We start from the raw sequence: 22,103 nt of genomic DNA, 5'->3' as shown, positions 1-22,103 counted from the left end.
TTGATGATAGTCAGAGTTAAGAGAATAGTTACCAATGTTATTTTTTAAATGTAGAATTAAAAACACATCATTTTTAATTAAATGACTTAATTTGGCGAGATTTAGACTTATAGCCCCTTCTACCACCTAACCCTTAGACATGGCATTGAAGACAATTTCATACACTCAAGTCCTAGGTGGAGGAAAATCCACCTAGGTGGGAATAGAACCTGTGGCCTCTGGGTTGACAGGCAAGGACTTTACCACATCACCACCGGGGCCGGCTGGTGTATGGGAATGGTAGTAAATTTAATTCCTTGAATACAGGCCTCGATGGAGCATAATGAGGTGTCCCAGTGATTATTCTGATGGCATTATTTTGCATTTTAAAGATGGCTACAGAGATGGCAGCTGAATCTCAAAGTATTATACGACAGGTTATATTTAAATGCATTTCCCCATAGTATAAATGAAGTAGTGATGTTTTGCTTGTAGTCTTTGCAGGTTTCTCTTTATAATAGCAAGTGGAACTGAGTTTACACTGAAGGACTTTTACGTGTGCATCCCAAGAAATATTTGCACACAAATACCTAAAAATTTACATTCTATCACTTGATCAATTGATTAGTCATTTATTTTTATCTGCAGACTGTCACATTCTTGGTGTATGAAAAATGCACCATTTTACTTTTACTTACATTTCATCTTGAATTTAGTTTTGATAGTTATCCGGGACATCTGGACTGTAAGGAGGGTGGTCGATAATATCCCAGTCGAATTCATTGAGTAGGGTGGTCATTTGATGTGACGCATGTGGACGTGCATTGTCATGATGCAAACACACTCCTTTGGTGAGACACCTTGTTGTAGCCGAGGACCTCCGACACAATATTCTGCACGGAGAAGTAGCCGCTCTCTTCATTAAGGCCTTCCTTTATCTCATGAAGGGTAATTCTCTGGTTATTGCACACCATTTTGTCAATTGGAGCCCCGTTGATTCTAGCAAACTCGGCCTCCCCGACTGCTGCTCGTGGACATTTTCCCGGCCATCAAAAAACTCAGTGCACCACTTCCGCACATTTTTGATGTCCATACACTTCTCACCGTACACTTCAATTAAATGGCGATGAAGTTATATCGCAGAAGCAGTCCTCAGTTGGCTTTGCGACGCAGTGGGAGAAAGTTACGATGCCGGTATTTCAAAGCTGCCGACAAGGATGCAAAAAATGATTGATCATCAAGGCAACTATGTAGAAAAATAGCTAAATGCTCAACCTTTCCAATGATGTACTCAAAGTTGAGAATAAAATTTGATTTTTCATGAAACAAAAATAGGAGACCTTACTTTTTGCATTGCCCTAGTATAACATTAGTGCCATCAACATAAAAACTTGTACTATTCCTTCTTAATTCTTAAAGCAGTTTGGTCGGGGAAAACATATCAGAATAGTGGCCCCAGGGTTGAACCTTGAGGTATGCTTCAGGAAACATGGCGATGAAATGAATATCTTGTGTGTCTTAACCCCTCTACTAACAGCAATACCTTCATAGTTCGATTTTGGATATATTGTGGACTAAGAAATCGTAGACATTTGTTACAGCAGCAGATATCACACTGATGCAAAGACATCTGCAGTGATGAACATGGAATAACAAGAAATGATACATGAAAGGAGGAGATGAATAAAGCTTTGACCAAGAGTAGATAATTCAAAGTGGAGACCAAATATGGAGAAATGGGGTTGTTTCATTTGCTATTAATTTGGGTTTTATTTCTCAATGCTAAACTAAATTCACAATTATTGGGTGGCTAGCAAAAAATTCTTGGTAACCATGAGTAAAGAATTAAAAACCTCAAAGTAGCTATTATAAGCTCTAAGAAATTGCAGTAATCAACCTGAAGGTTGATTTTACAATTTGCCTATAATGCAAGGTCAGAGTCATGGACTATTACTAAGCCCTATGCATGTGTGAAATTCAGGCAGTGAAATTGTCGGGATTCCAAGATCCTTAGCCTCCTTCAAGTTTCCGAGTAAGATATGGTACCTGAAAGATGACAGTTTGGGTGAAGCGGAGAGTGCTCAGAGGTAACACCAAGAATCAAACCTGAACCCTCTGGTCAATAGTTCAGAACTCTACCCACTGTTTCACCAAATCTCCATTTGAATTTTTACAGTATGATAAGCACCTGTGGTAGAGAAGGATTTTAATTTAGGTAGTTATCAGCTTTCATTCCTACACACTGAATTATGCAACCCCTAAATTATTTAAGAAAATAAGTGTACAACTGAATATAGTGTATTTTAAACAAATAAAACTGATGTTTCTACCTATAAGCATCTTAAGACCAGTGAAATTATTTTCAAAAAAGTTGCCATAGTTGTAAAAAGGTTAATTCAATTCATAAGGGTTCATTGCTCATTGAATTATTAGTCGCAGAATAATGAAAAGCTTTCCATTATTTACAGACCACCAGATCAGTGGACAGGGTCCTCCTTGGCCACAATTGGTGACTTTCTGTTGGTGGTGCCACAGGAGTCATTAGATCGAGTTCCTGAGGCATCATGGGCTAATGCAGCTGATACATTGGTTGAAAACACAAGATATTTCAGGAGGAGCATGGAAACACCAGCAGGTTTTTTAAGCTACTATGAAGTAAGTGTGATAATTACTGTTTAAATGTTAACCTAGGAGTGTGAAAATGGGAGTGTTAAATTGGAAAGGAGAGGTATTAGTGCCTCTCCCTGCATGTGAGTTTTGGCAGGAGGGAAAACAAATCCTTGACTAAGTCTTTTTACCCGAGTTCCTCTTTTCATCACTATTAGTTGACATCCCAGTTTGGTGTGGGGCTAGAATTAATTCTCATCAATTTGGGTCCTTGGGATCGTGGTGCATGATTTTCTAATTTGGTTAGAAGCATTTGAGACTCAAGGTGGGCCCTCATTCCAGATTTTGTTGTACATTGTTAATAAAAAAAACTTGGGTTAATTACTATATATGAACACTGTCATCAACCCGAAGGTCAATTTGGTAAGTGATGATAGTTCACCCAGTACTAAGCCCTATGGCATGTAAAATTCCCACGTCAGGGTAGGGGAGCCAGTTCCTTTCCCTGCACCAGTTACGGTTCCCCAGGAAGATGTGGTGCCTGAAAAATCACATAGATTGGGTTGAGCTGCAGGTGCCCAGAGAGGCTTGCCTGGGAATCGAACCTGGGCCCTCCGGTCAGTAGTCCAACACTCTACCCATGGACTATGGCGACCCACAAAAATGTTTATATATAATTGATAATATTAATATTCCAGATTTGTTTAAAAAGTAGGGAAAAATGTTTTGGAACAAAACTTGCAACTGAAAATATTATGCATTTTTATTCTTCTAAGTGTAAATATGGTGGTGTCGCTATTTTAGTTTTTGACAATGTGGATTTGGATGTACATGAGATAAAAGTTATCCTGAAGAATTATGCTTTAAGTGTGTTGCTTGCGACTGGAAATGTGATAATCATAAAATTGTAATTAATGGTTTCTGGCGTAACTTTATGGAACCGATTCATTATAAATAAATGAAAGGACTAACTTTGTAGTTCCACACGAAAACTATTTATTCACACAACCCGGGTTTTGAAGTAAAACTTCCTACCTGATGATGAAGCTTTACTTCGAAACCCGGGTCGTGTGAATAAATCGTTTTCGTGTGGAACTACAAAGTTAGTCCTTTCATTTAGTTATCATAAAATTGTTTTAAAAGGGCTATATATCACTCCCCCTCTGGTGATATCAAATTGTTTACAGAGAAGCTGGATTGAAATTAATGTATCCTCCAGAGAAAACTTATTCTAACAGGTGATGTCGTAATTTCCTTTTAGGCTCAGTCCAAAAGTTAGAGCTGTGCAATGTTTTTGCCTCTTATGACCTGAAAACTAATTTTAGAGCATGCTAGAGTAAGAAGTCCAAAACACAAATTGACTAAGTACTAACGAGTTAAGATCCCATAAAATGTTTCATTTGTGTCTGATCCAGGACTGTCTGTCAATTATTCAATCTATTGAATAAAGAACTTGGGCAGAAGTCTACTCGGCACTCTTTTGAAACCAGCTTTAAACTTTTCACTAGAAATTCTGTCATTTATTTGAATGTTTCGTTTGGACTGTTAGAACAAAAGATAATAATTTTAAGTTATAAGAAACACTGTCTTGATATCGCAGTGATCATAAAGAGGTGTTAGCCTGCCTTCAAAAGATTTTGAAGAAAACCATCTCCAGGGATTGATGGAATGCCTGGAGTTAGTTGTTGGAATGCAAGAACTATATAATTGAACCTCTAAAATGTTTAATAAATGAATCCTTGAAAGGTGGAATATTTCCTGATCATTTAAAAGTTGGCAAGATCTTCTCAGTATAAAAAATTAAAAGTGGAAAAATGGAAATAATTAGCAACTATAGACAAATCTCTCATCTCAATTTGCTAAACTATTTGCGTTTCTTTTTTATTTTAGATTAGGAAGGGTTTCTTGATAAATTCAAAGTATCTCTGATTTACTGAGGGGTTATCGAAAAGGTAATTCTATGGAGTCAGCACTCATGAGTACCTTCGATTCTATATCCAATTCCTTAGATAACCAGTCTTTAGTCCTTATTTTTTTCTAGATTTTACTCATGCCTTTGATCTTGTTGACCATACCTTCCTTTTGAGTAAGGCTGATAAAGTGGATGCCAGAGGTATAGCCTTGCAATGGCTAAAAATCTTATTTATTTGAATGATCACAAAGAGGGCAAAAAACAGAAATCTGTCAGATTCCTATCCTATTAGCTAGGGAGTTATGCAAGGCTTAATATTTGGGCCTATCTTATTTTTATTTTTAATGAACTACCATTAAGAAATAAAAATGATCAAAGCATTAATTACATAACATTTGCATATGACTCAAACATTATAATTTCCCACAAGAGTAGTCAAAGGTTTCTGGTTAAAATACACAAGGTCTTACAGTGTGTCTAGAACTGGTGTTGTGACTCAGACTTAAATGAAATTGCAAAAAGACTAAGGTCCTTGCAATAATGCCTGATTAAATGCAAGAGGATATTAATTTGAAATCTTGACATTGAAAGAATTATTTGTGCATCTAACACTAAGTTCTTAGGTCTACATAAGTGTTTAACAAACCAGTGAATGGAATATTCATGTTAATAATCAATCATGTTAATTAATAACTGTGATGTACACTATTAGATTCCTGAATAACACTTGTCTCTAAAGATATTATAACTCCTGTGTTATTCTAATTTTTTCTCCAGGACATTGTATGCATTAGTGTTTTGGGGATTCTCTGCATGCATGTTGCACAAATTTATCTTGATTCAAAGAAAAAGTCAGGCGCATATTGGTGCCACTCATGGGACCCTATTTAGATCCTTGTTCAAAAAATTAAATGTCCTTACTATTCCAACTATGTATATATTAGCAGTGTCTGTCCTGATAATAAAATAATACCATCTCTTTTAATCGAATCATGGTACTCACTTTTATTACACTAGATATCATCACAACATCCACACAAGTTACCTTGAATCACTAATTTCCTTTAAAACCCAATGGCAATAGGTGTAAAAATTTATAACAAATTACGCTAGTCATTGAAAATGAGTGATACATTATGCAATTCCGAATTGAAACTCAAGAAACTTCTAATAAAGTGCTATCATTCATTGAATGAATTTTTAAATGACAGGCAGTTTTAATGTATTGTTTTTATTGCACTTTTTAAAGTATATGTTCTTTTATAAGCATATTCATAGGGTTGAATTGTATCTGTACATTGCACTTTTCTTTGTATTTGATGACTCACATTTGCATACCTGTATTGTGTGTATGGTCAGTGGACAAATAGTTATTATATTCTATTGTTTCAGGCTTCACTTCGTGGAATTAATTAATATCCATTACTAAAAAAGAAAGAAAGACTCGTACTTTTCCACAGATTTTATTATACGGTACAACGCGTTTCACCGACTTGCGGCATCATCAGGTACAAATTTGCAAAACAGACAGAACAAGCATATATACCCTCAGGACAGAGTGGGGGCGGGGAGGGTTGGAAGGATTTGAGAGGGGTGGGGGCTCGCAGGTGCGCTGATGGATTGTTTTGACCATTTCCAGGCTAATTTCTCAGAGAGGAGTGGGGAGGGGTATGGGAATAATTGCTCATTACAAAGTGTCATGTTGGGGTTCACCAAGTGCCTTCTAATCTCTAATTGCTCGAGAGCGTCCATTTTTAATCCCAAAAGGATTAAAAAAGGATTCCCATACCCCTCCCCACTCCTCTCCGAGAAATTAGCCTGGAAATGGTCAAAACAATCCATCAACGCACCTGCGAGCCCCCACCCCTCTCAAATCCTTCCAACCCTCCCCGCCCCCACTCTGTCCTGAGGGTATATATGCTTGCTCTGTCTGTTTTGCAAATTTGTACCTGATGATGCCGCAAGTCGGTGAAACGCGTTGTACCGTATAATAAAATCTGTGGAAGAGTAAGTCTTTCTTTCTTTTTTAGTAATGGAAAAAGTTATTATCGGTTTTTCAGCATAATAATGAGGTTTGGTAATTACAAGTAATCAACCATCAGTAATTTTAAGTATATGAAATTTTTTATTGAAGTAATTGGCAAGAATTATTGGAACAAAGTTCTGCAGGTCTGCCAGTCTCCATTAATATGGTACGAATGTTTACGAGAAATTTTAACTTTTGTTCTTGCACATTAGGCATGAATCCTAGGCATTATGTAATGCAGGCAATGTTGAAATTTCTCTTAAATGATCAAAATAAATGTAGAATGCTCATAGAATAAAATTAAGTATATATTCAAAATTATTTAATTTGCCATTTTTCCCTGCAATTCGTGGCCAAGTGTGCGATGTAAATTAAATTTCGGTAACAGTATACCAATAGATAATTTGGGGTAAATGATCTGAAATAAATGTGCTATTGGGTCATTTCACTATTTCTTCACAATGTGATTGGTTTGATGGATATTGGCCCTCATTTCAAATTGAGATGCTTTTTACCACCAAAAAGTCTTTCATTTGTTTTGTGTGTGCCACCAGGTAATTCTGGTAATACTAGGTTTATATAGAAACTATTTGCCGGTATGACTAAGTGGTAGAAGTTATTGCTGGGTGAAGAAGGATGGATTAATCAGACAGTCTTGATAATTCCCAAGTGTTTTGAATTCTGCAGGTCTGTGCTAAGGTGTTATCAGAAGCAGAGGAAGTTGTATATGTGAGTAGGGTGAAGGCATTGTCTCGAGCCCTTTTGGAGGCAGTGCAGCAGCAAATGGACAGTGTAACGCCCCACTGGAAGATTCTGAATAGACTGAGTGTAGGGTCATCACCTGAGGGTGCTGGGGGTGGTGTTCTCAGGGTTCCAGGCCTCAGGAGACCTTCACTGAATGTACGTGCCGGGCATCAGGACTCACCATGGGATGGATCAGGAAACCCGATTCGAAGAGGTAAGACTGTGATATACAAGCATTACCAGGTCTGGTACCTGAAAAATCGCACAGTTTGGGTAAAGCTGCGTGTGGGCAATAGTATCACCAGGAGTTGAATCCTGACCCTCCAGTCATTAATCCAATGATCTACCCCCTGGACTACCTTTATTGTGATATAACCAGAATTTAAGTAGACAAAGAGCAATAAAAACAATCGAGCTTAGCTTGTTGCATGATGCCTGAAAAATACAATTCTTTACAAAGAAATTATTCAAGAGTGGCTTGACTTGAGTGGTACTGTCATCACTATTAAGGAGCTGGTGGATAAAACTTTGTTGTTTAGCCAAGGGGTGTATTTACAATGTTCACAGGTTACAAATGACCTACATAGTTATTACTTCTCCCCGTTTTCTTATATTTTTACCCTTATAATTAGAATGAACATGGAACCTTCAAGAAATGAGTTGAGAGTATTGGATTACATATCTTGGATTTCTTGGGCATAAATACTTCAGCCATCACAAGTGCTAATTGTACTGCTAAGCGACTCATTTAATTATTATTCAGCAAATAAAAAAATTGAATTTGCTCCAAAGTTATTAACTATTGAGGAAGTATCTGCATGTACTGTTGCATATATAGTTTTCATAATACCCATGAAATGAAAAGTTTTGCTGTATGTGATCACCAGCAAGCTACAGAATGAAAACTAATTTACTAGGTTATAAATGGGGCTAGAAGCAGTTAGCATAACTCAATGGTCTGAGTCCTCAGAAAGTCCTAGAGATGGTGCTCGTAGTATTGGAAAAGGTTTGCCTTTTGTAAGCCTCATATCTAACTAGACTTCTGTTATAGTTTCAGCATGATTGACAAAAGCCACAATATGGTTTTAAGTGATCAAAAAATCAAATTTAGAGAAGTACTTTAGGCAACGGGCATATGTATCACAAGGAGCTAAAATGTTTCAATTTTTTATGAAAAATTTGTTGTTAAACAAAATCTTGGCAAGATGGGTGCTCTCAGTGGAGAATAAACAGGCATTTCCATTTCAATATATAACTGTAGACAAAAAATGGAAGGTCTATATGATCGATTTATTACAAAATCCACTCAATTTGCTACCATTTAGGAGTGCCAGAGTCAATGGGGAGCGTTCCGCAAACTTCTTTGATGGCTAGTTTGATGCATTGTTGATTGTACAGTGAGTCTATGATTTTGGTATAATAACTGTTGTCATTGGTAATTCATTCTATGACTTTTAGTTCTGTTTTCCTTTCGGTTGAGACAGGGGGATTGTTATCAACCTGTATAGAGTGAAAGGCTGCCATTGTTTTGTGAGAGATGATTCCTTTAATTGCACCGGATGATTTGGTCAGTGTATTCTGTGCATTATTCAGCTTACAGCTTGTGTTGAAGATGTTTCGTGTCCCTTGGTTTTAGGTGTACTTAGTGAATTTGGCTTATTTGTTTCTGCCATTGGTACGTTCATGAATTTGTTGAGTTGTCTCAGACTGCCCCATCTGACACACAAAGATATTGACATTCTAGGTCAACAGAAAATATTTTTTTACAAATGCATGATCACATGAAAATAATTTCATCCAAAATTGCCCTTAAAAATGTTCTCAGCTAGGATGGGAGACAGCAAAGAACCTACAGCCAGACCTTAAGAATTTTGTAGAATTTTTTAATTAATATGAAGTAATTTTGGTAAGCACACTGATTAAGAAGGGAAATTCATTCATAAGTTGCTCGAGCTCGGGTGCCCATCTTGAGGGCTATTTTGGCTAGATTCATAGATTCTGCTGTGGGTACTCTGATAAACAAATGGCACATATTGAATGATTCGAGGATACACTATGGCGGTAAAAATGTTTGGGGTTGGATATTTGTGAGCTCACTTTTGCAAGTTCTTGACTCAATGTGTCCGTGAGAACATCAAAAATTGACAAAATAGGCTGCTCAATGCATGAGGTGATTGGGGGTCAATATATCAGACACAACTGGTCTCATGGGAATGGCAATATTGTGGACCTTCAGAAGACCGAAAAACCACTGAACAAGGGAATGCATTTGGATTAGTTACTTTTAACCTGAATGGAAAATCACCGAGCACAAAGAAATTGAATGATTACATACTCTGGAATTTGGGCATGGTGTCTGTAGCTAGTTCATGTTTGTTGTTGGTTAATAATAATTCTGTACCTTTCATAATATAAATGCTATTGTCCATGATGACCCCCACATTGCCTTTCTCCACTATTTGCACGACTTGGGGTGTACAACTAGTGTCATTGGAAATTGATCTCTTTTGATTGCTGGGATTAATGTCTGGAGCTCTGGAGAATGTTGAAATTTGTTTTTGGAAAAGCCTGAGATAAATTGGGGAGGATCTCCTGGGTGATTGTATGTTTGGCTCCAGGATCGACTCTCCTGAGGGTTTTTTGCAATCAGCTAACAAATGCTTTACCTATTGTTGTGCGAATGATAAGTTGGGAACTTACTTTTAAATTTTTTGATATTGATAATTTTATTTAATTGATGACTTTATTTATTGATAATTTTGTGTAACTCATCGGAAGATGTAGCACAGCAATAAACCTGGGTTGCTTAATTAATATTGTGAAAGCGACAAGGAATTTGTTCTTTTAAATCTGAGCTCTCCCTTTAGTAGGTAACCTACTGTGCTATCTTACCAACTATTGTGGCTTGATTTAATATAAAAAGGCATCAAAATCAGATGATGAATAAATCATAGTACTTTCATCGGTAGCCCATTGACTATATTCATGGGACTACTAAGCCCCACCACTCTTTAAGGTGTAAGAATTTGAACTTCAGAACTTTTCCATGTACCATTTCTTGGTTGCATCCTCAATAGCCACAGCTATATTTAACCCTAGAATGGTGGTGGGTGTGAAAAAACACCCCAGGGTGGATTGAAATCTCGCACTAAATGAAAACGGCTTACATTTGCGACTCAGGACCTATACTATAATTCCCATCAATCAGGGTCACATGATTTTACATTAAAATATGAAAAAAATGAGCCCCCATAGGGCTCATAGTCATAATGGTTGTGAGATACGAATTTTTGAAAATTGTCACCGCATGCTACCAGAATAGGGTGAAAAAAAAGTGTTACCGTTCCAGGGTTAAGCATTATTCTCACTTCTTTTCATGCTGTGAGGGCAAGAAATCATTGGGACACATGTGGTTTTTTCTCCCATTTTATTTTTTGCCTACGTCCATTCAGTATTAAAACTCATTCCTAATTCCATGGTGAAATAATGAGATTAAGTTTTTGCCCTCTCTTTTTATGAATTTTCAACTTGGGGCTGACTTATTGCAGTTTTATAGAGTTATACTTATCAAAAAGAAAAATAACATTGTTCTTTGTCACTTGCATCAGTAAGCTATTTTATAAATCGGATTCATATTATTAAAATCTTTATTACAGAAAGAAACAATGATGATTTAGCTGGATCAAGCAGGAGTACAGCCATGAAGGTAAGCATGCTGCATTAAGATGTATACTTTGTATTTTGGTGAAGACTTGTAATATTTGAATATTTTGTTTAATCACAAGTGATCTACCAGGATTTAAACAACTGTAAGCCACCAAAGTGATGGTTTATGGTCGTTTATGTGAAGGGTATTTCATGAGGTGTGGCAAAAAATTGGATCCATGGAAAAGAGCTCTTTCAAGGAGTAGCATTGTTCTATGAAAGTCCACATGAAACTCTATGAATCCTTCACAGAACTTTTTAGTTGATTACCTAGGCACATATTGAGAATGTTATGAAATGTAATGGGTGGTCTACCTAGTTTGAAAAGGGGCAGCAATCAGTGAAAGACAAGCATTCCGGATGACCATCAAAGTCTACTTATGACCCCTACATCAAGAAAGTGAACAATCTCGTCCAAGCAAATCTATGTTTGACTGCAAGGGAACTTGCAGAGGAGTGTGGCATCTTGATTGGTTCATGCTATGAAATCCTGACTGCATAATGAGGAAACATTGAATCACCACCAAATTCAAGCCTTGCCTGATGACAGCAGATCAGGAACAACATGGAGTTCAAGGCTTTCGGGAACTGTTTGATCAAGCTGAAGAGGATGAAATCTTCTTGTCAAGGATCATAGCAGGTGATGAGTCATGTGTTTATGGACATGACATCGAAACAAAAGTGCAACTTCACAATGGATTGGTGAAACATCTCCCCATCCCAAAAAAGCTGGACAACATTCTATAGAATGTCAAGGTGATGTTGACTATTTTTTTATGCAAAGGGAGTGGTTCATTAAAAATACCTGCCTGAAGGCCAGACAATCAACACAGAGTACTACCTGGGGGTATTGTAATGCCCATCTTAGAGAGACAATCGGGGGAAAAAGGCCTGATCTTTGGAGGAGTGGTTTTTTTCATCACAATAAAGCGCCAGCTCATTCCTCTCTCAAAACTTGGACTGGAGGAACTGGAGAGTTTTTAACAAAAAACAAGACTGCTTTACTTCCCTACCAACCCTTCTCACCAGACCTGGCCCCACGTGACTTTTTCCTGTTCCTCAAACCAAAAACCCTACTGAAAGGAAGATCTGCCACCATTCCAGAGATCGAGAAAAATTCAATGGAGCCTATGAGCATTCCGGAAGAAGCATTCCAGGACTGTTTCAAAAGTGGGAACACCATTGGGATAAGTGTCTACATTGGGTTGGAGACTGCTTTGATGGGGACCTTGGCCAATCATTTTTTAGTGAAGTATTTGTTGTAATAAAAAAAGTTTTGGAACCTTTTGAACAGACCTTGTAATACTAGCATTTTGCTCTGCTTGTTTTAAGGCAACTGCTGATAACTTTCTTGTTTGCCATTGATCTTAGTTGAGGTAGAGGTCTCTTGAGCCATCAAGGCATTCGAGTCATTTTTTACCTATTTAATGGGATTTTTGTACAATTTGAGAAATATTCTTAGAGGCAGAAAGTGTTTGATCATTTCAAACACTGTTAGAATGCAGAATGAAAAATTGACATCTCAATTCAACAGCACCTCCATTTCCAAATAATTTTAACTTTGACAGGTAAGAGTAAATACCTTAGCACCAGTATGTATCTTATTATTTGCAAAGGGTCCTAGATCTAAGAGATAAAACATTAATGGACTGAAGAATGGAATGGAAGGGTAAACAGCAGCATTCTAGCCACTAGCATCTAAATGGGCAAAATAAAATAGCCATGTCATGCTTAACCCACTGCAAATCTAGAAAGTTACTTGACAATAGCTATGTTTTGAAATGTGTGTTCATAAAGGGTGCATCTCCTGTTGCATTGGCTACAAAGAAAAGCTTGGGCTCTCCAGCTAGAGCCCAAGATATTTGCCAGAAGAGGGGTGCTCTGTCTTTTCGATGAGAGCATTATAAAATTATTTATCCCCATTCAGCATAATAAAAAACCATAAAAACAGTAGTCAACCTGAAGGTCAGTTTGGTAGGTGATGGTAGAGATCACTCAGTACTAAGGCCGATGGTATGTGAAATTCACACATCATCTGGGTAGGGGGGTCAGATTTTCTACCTGGGTTGGCTATGGTTTCCCAGGAAGATATGGTACCCAAAAAAATACATAGCTTGGCTGGAGCCAAGGGCGCCCGGGAATCGAACCTTGACCCTCCAGTCACTGGTCCAATGCTAGACTACTGCAACCCACATTCAGGATAATAGAGAAGGTATTTCAATTAACTATTCATCCATTCAAACGTCTTCCTAGGTAACTTGCAGTGCCATAAGAGCTGTGGGACCAGAAATGCTGGCCCTTGCCCTAAAACCTGAAGACATAGACCTGATGTCCCCTCAGGAAGTGGGTGAATGTGTTGACATCCTTGGATTGGCTCGCCTGGGAAGTGACATCTTGAAGATGGTGTGGATGAAAGCAAAGCAGGTAAGTGGCTCTCTCAAACAATGCGATTTTTCAAGGATTGGGTTTGAATCTACAAGATCACATTATCACCAGGTCAGTTTCTTTAAGGGGCAAAATACAATAATACATTTTTAGTTTCATAACACAAGTCCCTACATGAGTTACTCATATTAATTTTATGCCCTCTTTCACAGATTTTACTGAACATTTCTTGAATATGAATCCAGATTTTCTAGAATTCAGTCCCTCATCTTAATACCCTTGGCAAAAGATTTTTCGTGTGAAACATAATCGTTGCCTCATATGTACTGATACTGTTAAAATGCAAAGTGCAAGTAGCATCTTAACATAACTTTTTTTGCACTGTCAACTTATTCTTTGCTCTGGATTGCAATTTTTTAAACATATTGATGCATATTTCCATTACTCTACTGAGCAAAAATGTGGCACATTAGTCAATACAGTAGTACCTAGTCTTGGGAAAATGATTAGTTATTGTCCATGGTTTATATCTCTAAAGCCAATTTCCCAAATTATCTTAATGGAAATGAATCTGCTCCCAGGTTTTTTTGGAAGTTAAAAAAATCACTTTTGCACAATTGATACATTTAATTAATGACATGTTTTGTTCTACATGTTTAATATAAAAATCATCTCCAATTAAATTTTTAAAAAAATTGTCTTCTGTTCTGCTGAAAGGTTATGGGGTGCATATTACCCTTGGAGAAAATATCTCCAAATTGAAAGAAAAGAAAATACTTGAAACGACAGTTCTACAACTCTGAGATTGACAATTGTCTAAACCAGAAAGCATGCAACAAATAATGAGCAGCTAGAACAGAGTATTTGAATATCACAGGCTGCAATAGGGATTTAGTTGCCATATTTGTTCACTGCCTTCCTGTCATTGGGCATGGTGGGACTGGTCTGGGTGGGGGGGGGGCAGAGGGTGGGTTTGTGGGCTACCTGACCTGAGCTGAGCTAGGAGTCATGTCTTCTCTGGTCTAGTGACAGCAAGGCTACCTAGAGAATAATTGGAAAAACATAGCCCCAAGCAGAGTTCATGACAAATTGAATTTCCTTTGATGTCATCACAAATAAACTGTTACCATATTGTGAAACCATTATTCTAGTTAAATTTCATAACACTAATTATAACTGGTGTTCACTGTGCTGTAAATATCTTGGCATTCATTAATTTTAATTATGATACTTTTATTGGCTAAAGACATTATTACAGGTATTGAATTGGCAAAACTTAGAAATGCTTCCAATTTTATGTTCAAAAAAGTCATTAACTCTGTATGCATACAATTTTGTACCAATGCACCTTCTATAAAATTTTTAAATTGGAAAATCCCTTACACATAAAGGCAAGAAATTATCACATTTAATTGAAAACCTTTCAAAACAATTTAATGTTTTACTGTATTTATAATAATGGCCTAATGATATTTTTGTCCTTGTGTCATGAATATGAACAGTATGTTAACCTGAATGAATATTTGATAATTTTATATATATGTACAGTGGAACCTCTTCCAACTAACATAATTCATTCCAGAATCTTCCTCGTAAAGTGAAACACTTCTTTAGTGAAACAACTTTTTGTGTATCAATGAATTCAAAATACAAAAACCCATTCCATGCTGGAAAAATAATTATGTACTGGTTATGTTAAAAGAAAACCAGGTATACACTGTTTAGGATCACGGATCATGTTCATCTTTTCTTCTATTGTGGAATGAAGCAACCGGGAATGCAAACTTTATTAGAGAAAGCAAAGAAGAATCTAAATAATTTTTTTATTATTTATGATACATACCTAACTCCTTTACATTTGAAAGCTGTCTTGAGCATTTTTGCCCATTCTGTAATTTTTTTTTAATGTAACTCTGAATTATCATTAAATAAATATCTGGTATGCATAGCCACTGACTTATTAGGGTGATGCTTTTTACAGACAGTACAACACAAGAGTTTCCTATGACCTTAGCATCACGTTAAGCCTGCTTTTTGGGAATAGCATTGGGCGACTTATGAATTACAGAATAACCCCCCTGGGGGAAGTTCTATTGGAAGCACACACAAGGCCCAAACCTAATAGTATTAGCAGTAGTATCCTACAATAGAGCACCATAGCTTATGTGACTGTGGACATGAGCAAAATAGATGGTTTTTAAAAACTGCTCATCCAGACTTCATATAGCTTAATAATCTCCTGATCATAAAGATTCCTTTTTATTCATTTCGCTTGCAAGTTTGTCACAGTGGGTTTTGAATTTCAGAAGAGACCAATATGAAAGTGCGTAAAATTCATTGCAGAGCACCAATCATTTGAGTGTGACTTATTTTACACCATACCACCGTTATATTCACCAAGGAGGTTAATTCAAAAATCCATCAGCAAAAAGTGACCCAATCTAAAAGAATTATATTAAATGGCAGATTGGCCAAATGTATATGATAAATAGCTGAGACCCAAGTATTGAGCCTTGTGGCACACCATAAGTCACAGGTGTAGATTTGGAAACCTTACCTTTATGGAAAACCATTTGATACCAACCAGATAGATGAATACATGTAAAAAAATAACAGTGGGCATGTTTTGGTCTCCTATTTTTTATGTGCAATGAAAACCAAAAATAAAGTTTGTCAATGTCGTTAATGTCCAGTAGTCCATCCAGTGGAAAAGTATCTGAAAAACAAATCTAAAAAGGTATTCCCATATAAAAATATCAAAATCACTTCTATTTAGGTAGGAGGTGATAAAAAAGGAAAGAATGTTGCAAAAAATTTATAGCTAAAAATAGTAACTATGAATTTTTGCATATCAGGACATAAATCCCATTCTTCAACCGAAGTGAAACCTGTACTCTGCATACTTTCAGAGATATCAAAAGAAGTTTCGTGTACAGCATTTAATGAAACGAGTAAGAATATGGATTAAATTGAATGGCATTATTGTCTCCTGAAACATTTGAGAATTATTGTGTGGGGGGACCCTCTAACAAATGGTCCTTTAAGTTTTATTTCCTGTTTAGGAACACTGTAGGTTTGTAATTGGAAATTATAATATTGCATTTAAATTTCTACTTAGAATTATTGGTATAATTTTTCTCTGACATGTTATGAGCCCATTGTTTCTTTCACACTGGCAGACCAAAATCTTTATTTGTTTAGGAAAATTGAGGTGATACAATAGATTTCTTTGACATAACTGTTAATAAAGTTTTTCTTTCTTTCCAAATATCAGAGTCAAGTTCCATTGGCACTGGAGAACCTGGGAAAAATTGTTTCAGTGATGTCATTAGAGGATCTGCTGTCATTCAATGTAACAATTTCATCGAATCTGGATGCAGTGGCTGCAATGGGACGAGAAATTTCAGACTGGGAAATGGCAAGTTGACTGTCTTGATGGGTGTTCGTGGTTGGTGTCGGATCGTAGCTCCTTTGGAAACTTGGATTTTCCACTATACTGAGAATAAGATTATTTAATGAATATTTATCAGTGCTCCTGCAATTATGCTTCTTTTATTTATCAGATGCATATATATGTACACACGAACACGCATATTTTTATAGCTAATCCACCTATTAGGGTAGGTTTTGGATGGACACAACTACCAATTACATATCTTGTCTCTTCTAAAAAAATACAATCCAACATACTATTGTACAAGCAGCCCCTCTACTGCATATACTTCCTTCCTCCATTAATTCCATCCAAAATCCCTTTCCTATTCCTGCCCCTTTCTCATTTGCCCGACATTTTCCCCTTTATTGTAGCCCTCAATATCCCACTGCTGATCAATATGCTTTGCATCCTTTTCTCCAGTCTCCTTTGAATTCCTCCCAGCATTCCTCTATTCTCCCCCACACTACCTAGCACCTCCTCATTTTTGCTTTCTGTCCACTTCACCTTTTCCATCCTTATCCACACCCGCATTTCAAAAGCCTCCTATCAACGCCTATCATCCTGCTTCAATTACCTTGTTTCCACTCCATACATAAGCATGATCCATAAAAAAGTTTTAACTAGCCTTTTCTTAATGCCCTTATTCAACATCCCTGTCATCAATTGCCTCCTTGTAAAAGCTTCTTTTCTTTAAGTAATTCTTCTCTTTATGTTCCTCCTACTTTGACCATTTTGATCCAAAACATTTCAAGATACGTAAACAGTTCAACCAGCTCTAGTTTCTGCCCTCCTCTTTTAATGCTTAACTTAGCCTTTCAATATCTGGAACACGGCATAAACTTTGTTTCATTTATATTGATTCTCATTCCTCTTGAGAAAAAAAGAAGTTCCTTCTTTTCCCAGAGGAAGGTGGTTTGGTCATCAGCAATTTGGAATACATGCGAGTTTCATTTGTATGCATTTGTTTTTGTTGGCTAGTGCTATTATTATTTACATCTGTGAGACTTTCCTTCAAGATACATTCATAGATATTTATTCCCCCACCAGCATACCCGGGGATATGGGATGTGGTTGTTCTATCTCTCATATTTGTTTTTCTTGTGGCAGATGGGCAAGCTTGTAACCCATGTCCTGCCCCCAGGAGTTAAGGAACCATTGAGGGCAGAGGTGGTTGCTGCCATGGGGGCCCTGCTGTGCAGTGTGCCACCAGAGCAGTTGCCTGAGCCTCGGGTGATGTTCAGTGTGGCACAGTTTGTCTCAGAGTCGTTGGGCTGGGGTGTGAGTGATGGGGGGAGGGGTTGTCCCCCACAGCAGTGCCTGAGGGTACTGGCAAAGGTGACATCATCATGGCTGGGGAAGTCGACTGGGAGGAACCATTGGACAGCTGCGGAGCTGGCCTCCATGGGAATACTGGCTGCAGGTTACTATCATTTCAATAATTACCCATTGAAGTCGAACCAATCCTAATACATTTAACACAGCTAGCAGAAAAAGCTGTATAAATTTGCTTTTGATGGGGATTTGTTCAAGTCTTTTTGTTGTAGTATCTGCTCTCTCCTGAGGGCAAATTTGTCCAAAACCTGTCTTGCTACACTTGTAACTGCCTAAAAAGTTTAACCACTTAATATGTATCAGATATGTTTAACCACTTATTATATTGTTACTGTTCTGCAATTTTTTGTCACCAGTAGGTATTGTTGATGATGTTGAGATAGGGGGTTTCAACTCGAAACTGCCTTATTTCACATAATTCAATTGGTGAGGTGATGCACCTTTCAGAAATATTCAACACACCTGGAAACATAGTTCAGTGCCCAGGGAGCTGAAGCTCATGAATGGCAGTCAGGGCTGTAGGGCTACCTGATAGAGATAGTTTTCTGCCAGTTATGCCATATACCCCTTCATTCCTATTGGCTCTCAAGCATTGGGGAAATTTCTCTTCTTATTCCTCCTGTATCGTCGATATTTGAAGTTCACTATAGTAAGCACAATAATTGGCCAAAATTCTTATTTACTGCATTCCACTGTTTTTCTTTGAATTACTCTTGATATTGTAATACTTAAAAGAGTAGATGGGCATTTTTAAGCAAGAAGTCCACTTCATAAGAGTTTAATTTTAAGAAACTCTGGAAGTACAAATAAATTTCCTTAAAAGGCAAATGATTGTTCCATTTAACTTAAGGAAAAATTTGTTGGAACATAAAAAGGTCTTCCAATTGGGTTAACACACATTATTCTGTTATGATGAGTCATTTCTCTAATGTTTTAATGATAGGTCTGGATGCAGAGACCTTGGCTTCTCTGGCAGAAGATGAGAATGTTGAGAAACAGCATGCAACATTGAGTGGGCTGCACATGTTGGCCATTGACTGCATGCCAGGCCATGTGCTGAAGGTGAGCGGAAATATTTTAATTTGTCTTTTCATCTAATAAATGCTTATTTTGTCTGTGTTATTAAATTTTTAGGGTTGACTTAGAGTTAGGACTGATCAATATTGTTTCCTTGTGTTATTACTAATGTATTCTAAACTTTGAGGTAGCTTTTGGATGGACACAGACTATGCAACAACACAACGATACTTTTTTTTTACCTCTCCTGACAAGACACAACCTGACATCCCACTCTACAGTAGCCCCTTCTTTAATTTTGTTCAATTCAACTGTACAAACTATAGTAACCTCAAATCAGGCACTTAAATAAGCTTCCATATGCGTACTTCCTTCCTCCCTCCCTTCATTCCATCAGCATCCCTATCCAATTCCTGCCCCTTCCTCGTTTGCCTAACATTCTCCCCTCTTATCTCAGTCTTCAACATCCACTGCACTGCCAATCAATAAGCTTTTCTCCATTTCTCCTGCCTCCTTATGATTTCTTCCAACTATCTCCTCTCCTCCCCAGCTGTACCCAGCACTTCGCTTTTCATTCTGTCCACTTTACCTTCTCCACACACTTATTTCAAAAATCTCCAGCCTATGCCTATCATCCTGCATCAATGACCTTGTTTCTGCTCAATACATAACCATGCTCCAAATCAGTTTTGACAAACCTTTTTGTAGCATCCTTACTCAATGTCCCTATCAACTCCTCCTCCTTGTGAAAGCATTCTTTGGGAAATTCAATTCTTCTTCATATGCCCCTGTTAATTTCATCCATTTTGATCTAGAACACCTCTGAGATAGGTAAAAATTTATTTAACTAACAATTCCCCTCTCCCAAAAATCACAGATTTCCAACATATTGAAGTTTAATCTTTATTATCTAGCTTTAAAATGTCAACCACTTGTTTTATTGAATGTTAAATTAATTACTTCCTAAGTTAATTATTCAATAATAATTATGATAGAACACATGCCTAAGCCAACAGTCCATTTCACAGATGAGCATAGAGCCATGGTGTCATACCAACTCAGGATAAAAAAGTTAGCAATTTCTTATTTAAGACTATGTAGATATTGTTGATTTTTAAATCAAATACAGGGCTACTTAGTTTCATTTCTCATAGTCTCCTCTACTTAGTTGATTTATTCAACAGATATACACCTTCACCATATGCATCAATATTAGGCACCAGTATTATATGCATGCATAAAGAACATTCTACAGGTCAGGAAAAAAGAAAACTTTTTAATGAAATGTGTGCTGCTAAAATTTTGTATGTGGGTGTGGATTAATGGGAATTTTCACCATCAAGGATGATTATTTCTATACATCCCAGATAATTAAAGGTCTGTAATGCATGCGCCTCATTTTCACAAAAATTAATCTTTTATGCAGATATGTGGTCCATGATTTTCATATCATATTAGTTCATTTTATTAAATACTTTTACATGCTTATAAAGGTAAGAAATAATATACCTCTTTGGTTAGTTTTTTATTAGCTGCTCCTTATAATATAAAGACTAGGTGTATTCTATTGGGTGAAGATTTAAATCTGTAAAGGTGCGCTAACATGAATCTTTTGTCTCTTAATTCAAATATAAAATTTGAAGGAATTCATAATTGGCGAGTCTGGTTCATTTCAAAGGACAAAGAAAGAATCAAAGACTAGAATTTTCTTCAGGAAATTTCCTGTCGAAAGGCAAAATCCTTGATTCCTTCTTTGTGCTTTATAAATGGATTTCCACAAGTATCAGTCTCAACCCTCTCTCAAAATGGGACATTTCAGTGTACAGAAGTATAAAAATTTAGCTTTCTCTCCTAATTTTTTTTCTTGTGTAATATCTCAAATCAATTGTTTGTTCTTTATGCCAACATGTCAATTTTGATTCCACTGGACATTTTTCTGTCGATTGTTTTAAATTCTCTTTTATCAAAAAAATAATCTCATTTTGATAAAAAATTTCAGATATTCTGAAAGTCAATTGTACAATGTTTAACACCCATCATTGGGTTAATTTACACCATTGTGTGCGATTCATACCAGTTATAACCATGGTTTCCTTGTGAGTTTTCTTGCAAGAAAATAACCTGATACAGCATGAATGCTTATCCTATTGAGCAGAGCCTGGGCAGAGCACAAATCTTGCAACTTTCCCAGCTGGTCTCCATGAGGTTGCATGAGAAGCGGAATGACTCACTGAAAGAGGAGTCTCAAATTGCACTGGATGGTCTTCACAAGAGCCCCTTTGACTCGATTGTGTTCACCGACATAAAAGAGGTGAGGAGTGGCAAAGAGGGGTCACGCCTGAAAGAAGAGGAGGAGGAGGAGGAGCAGCTGAGCAACAGTGAGGGTGGTGATGTGTATGCATCAAGGGGCCTGCGCTGCATCGATGGCAGTCTCTTGTTGTTTGCACATTCTTGGAGTGGTACCTTGCTCATGGTGGTTGCATGGTATGCGTGTGGAGTGGTGTAAGTGGAGTCAATGAACGCTTCCACATTGCCTTCCCCAGGACATGGTGGATTTTGACCTTCCAGTTTCCCAAAAATTCCAGTCATTAGTTTATATACAAAATGGTGCTTGATGAAATCAATTGTTCAGACATTGTGATAAAATATTTATTAAATGAGATATTTATGTATTTTATTGAATAAAATCAAATAAATATTTTTTGTGACATTTACACATTTAATTGTTTCAGCGAGCCACAAAATTGAACTGCCAGTTTAGAGATCAAGATTTGAGTGCCACGCTCAAAATTGAGTGTTAGCTGTCAACTTTTGAAGAGCAAGTTACATTAGCTGAAAATAATTAAGTCTTGTGACAAAGGTTCTTAAAACTTGACACCGGTGTTTCTATCTATCCTTTTGGAAGGTGCCCCCAGAACTACACATATAATTTCCATAAGCTTTGGATGATAAGTTTTGGA

At 37.0% G+C, this 22,103-nt stretch overlaps 1 protein-coding gene across 1 annotated transcript in view; it reads left to right on the top strand.

Annotated features, from left to right (window-relative positions):
* Positions 1-21,846, top strand: part of LOC139693839 (uncharacterized) — a 57,793-nt gene extending 35,947 nt beyond the window's left edge. Inside the window, exons 16-23 of the mRNA XM_071592140.1 lie at positions 2,448-2,634; positions 7,212-7,482; positions 10,925-10,974; positions 13,227-13,397; positions 16,633-16,776; positions 17,902-18,214; positions 19,070-19,188; positions 21,299-21,846. Coding sequence (XP_071448241.1) covers positions 2,448-2,634; positions 7,212-7,482; positions 10,925-10,974; positions 13,227-13,397; positions 16,633-16,776; positions 17,902-18,214; positions 19,070-19,188; positions 21,299-21,649 — 1,606 coding nt within the window. The 3' untranslated portion in view covers positions 21,650-21,846. The remainder of the gene's footprint in view (positions 1-2,447; positions 2,635-7,211; positions 7,483-10,924; positions 10,975-13,226; positions 13,398-16,632; positions 16,777-17,901; positions 18,215-19,069; positions 19,189-21,298) is intronic.
* Positions 21,847-22,103: the final 257 nt, after the last annotated feature.

This window comes from Hetaerina americana, unplaced genomic scaffold, assembly GCF_022747635.1.
Source record: "Hetaerina americana unplaced genomic scaffold, ioHetAmer1.1.p SCAF_5, whole genome shotgun sequence".
Taxonomy (NCBI): domain Eukaryota; kingdom Metazoa; phylum Arthropoda; class Insecta; order Odonata; family Calopterygidae; genus Hetaerina; species Hetaerina americana.
The sequence above is the reverse complement of the archived record's forward strand: the minus strand, read 5'-3'. Positions and strand labels throughout refer to the sequence as shown.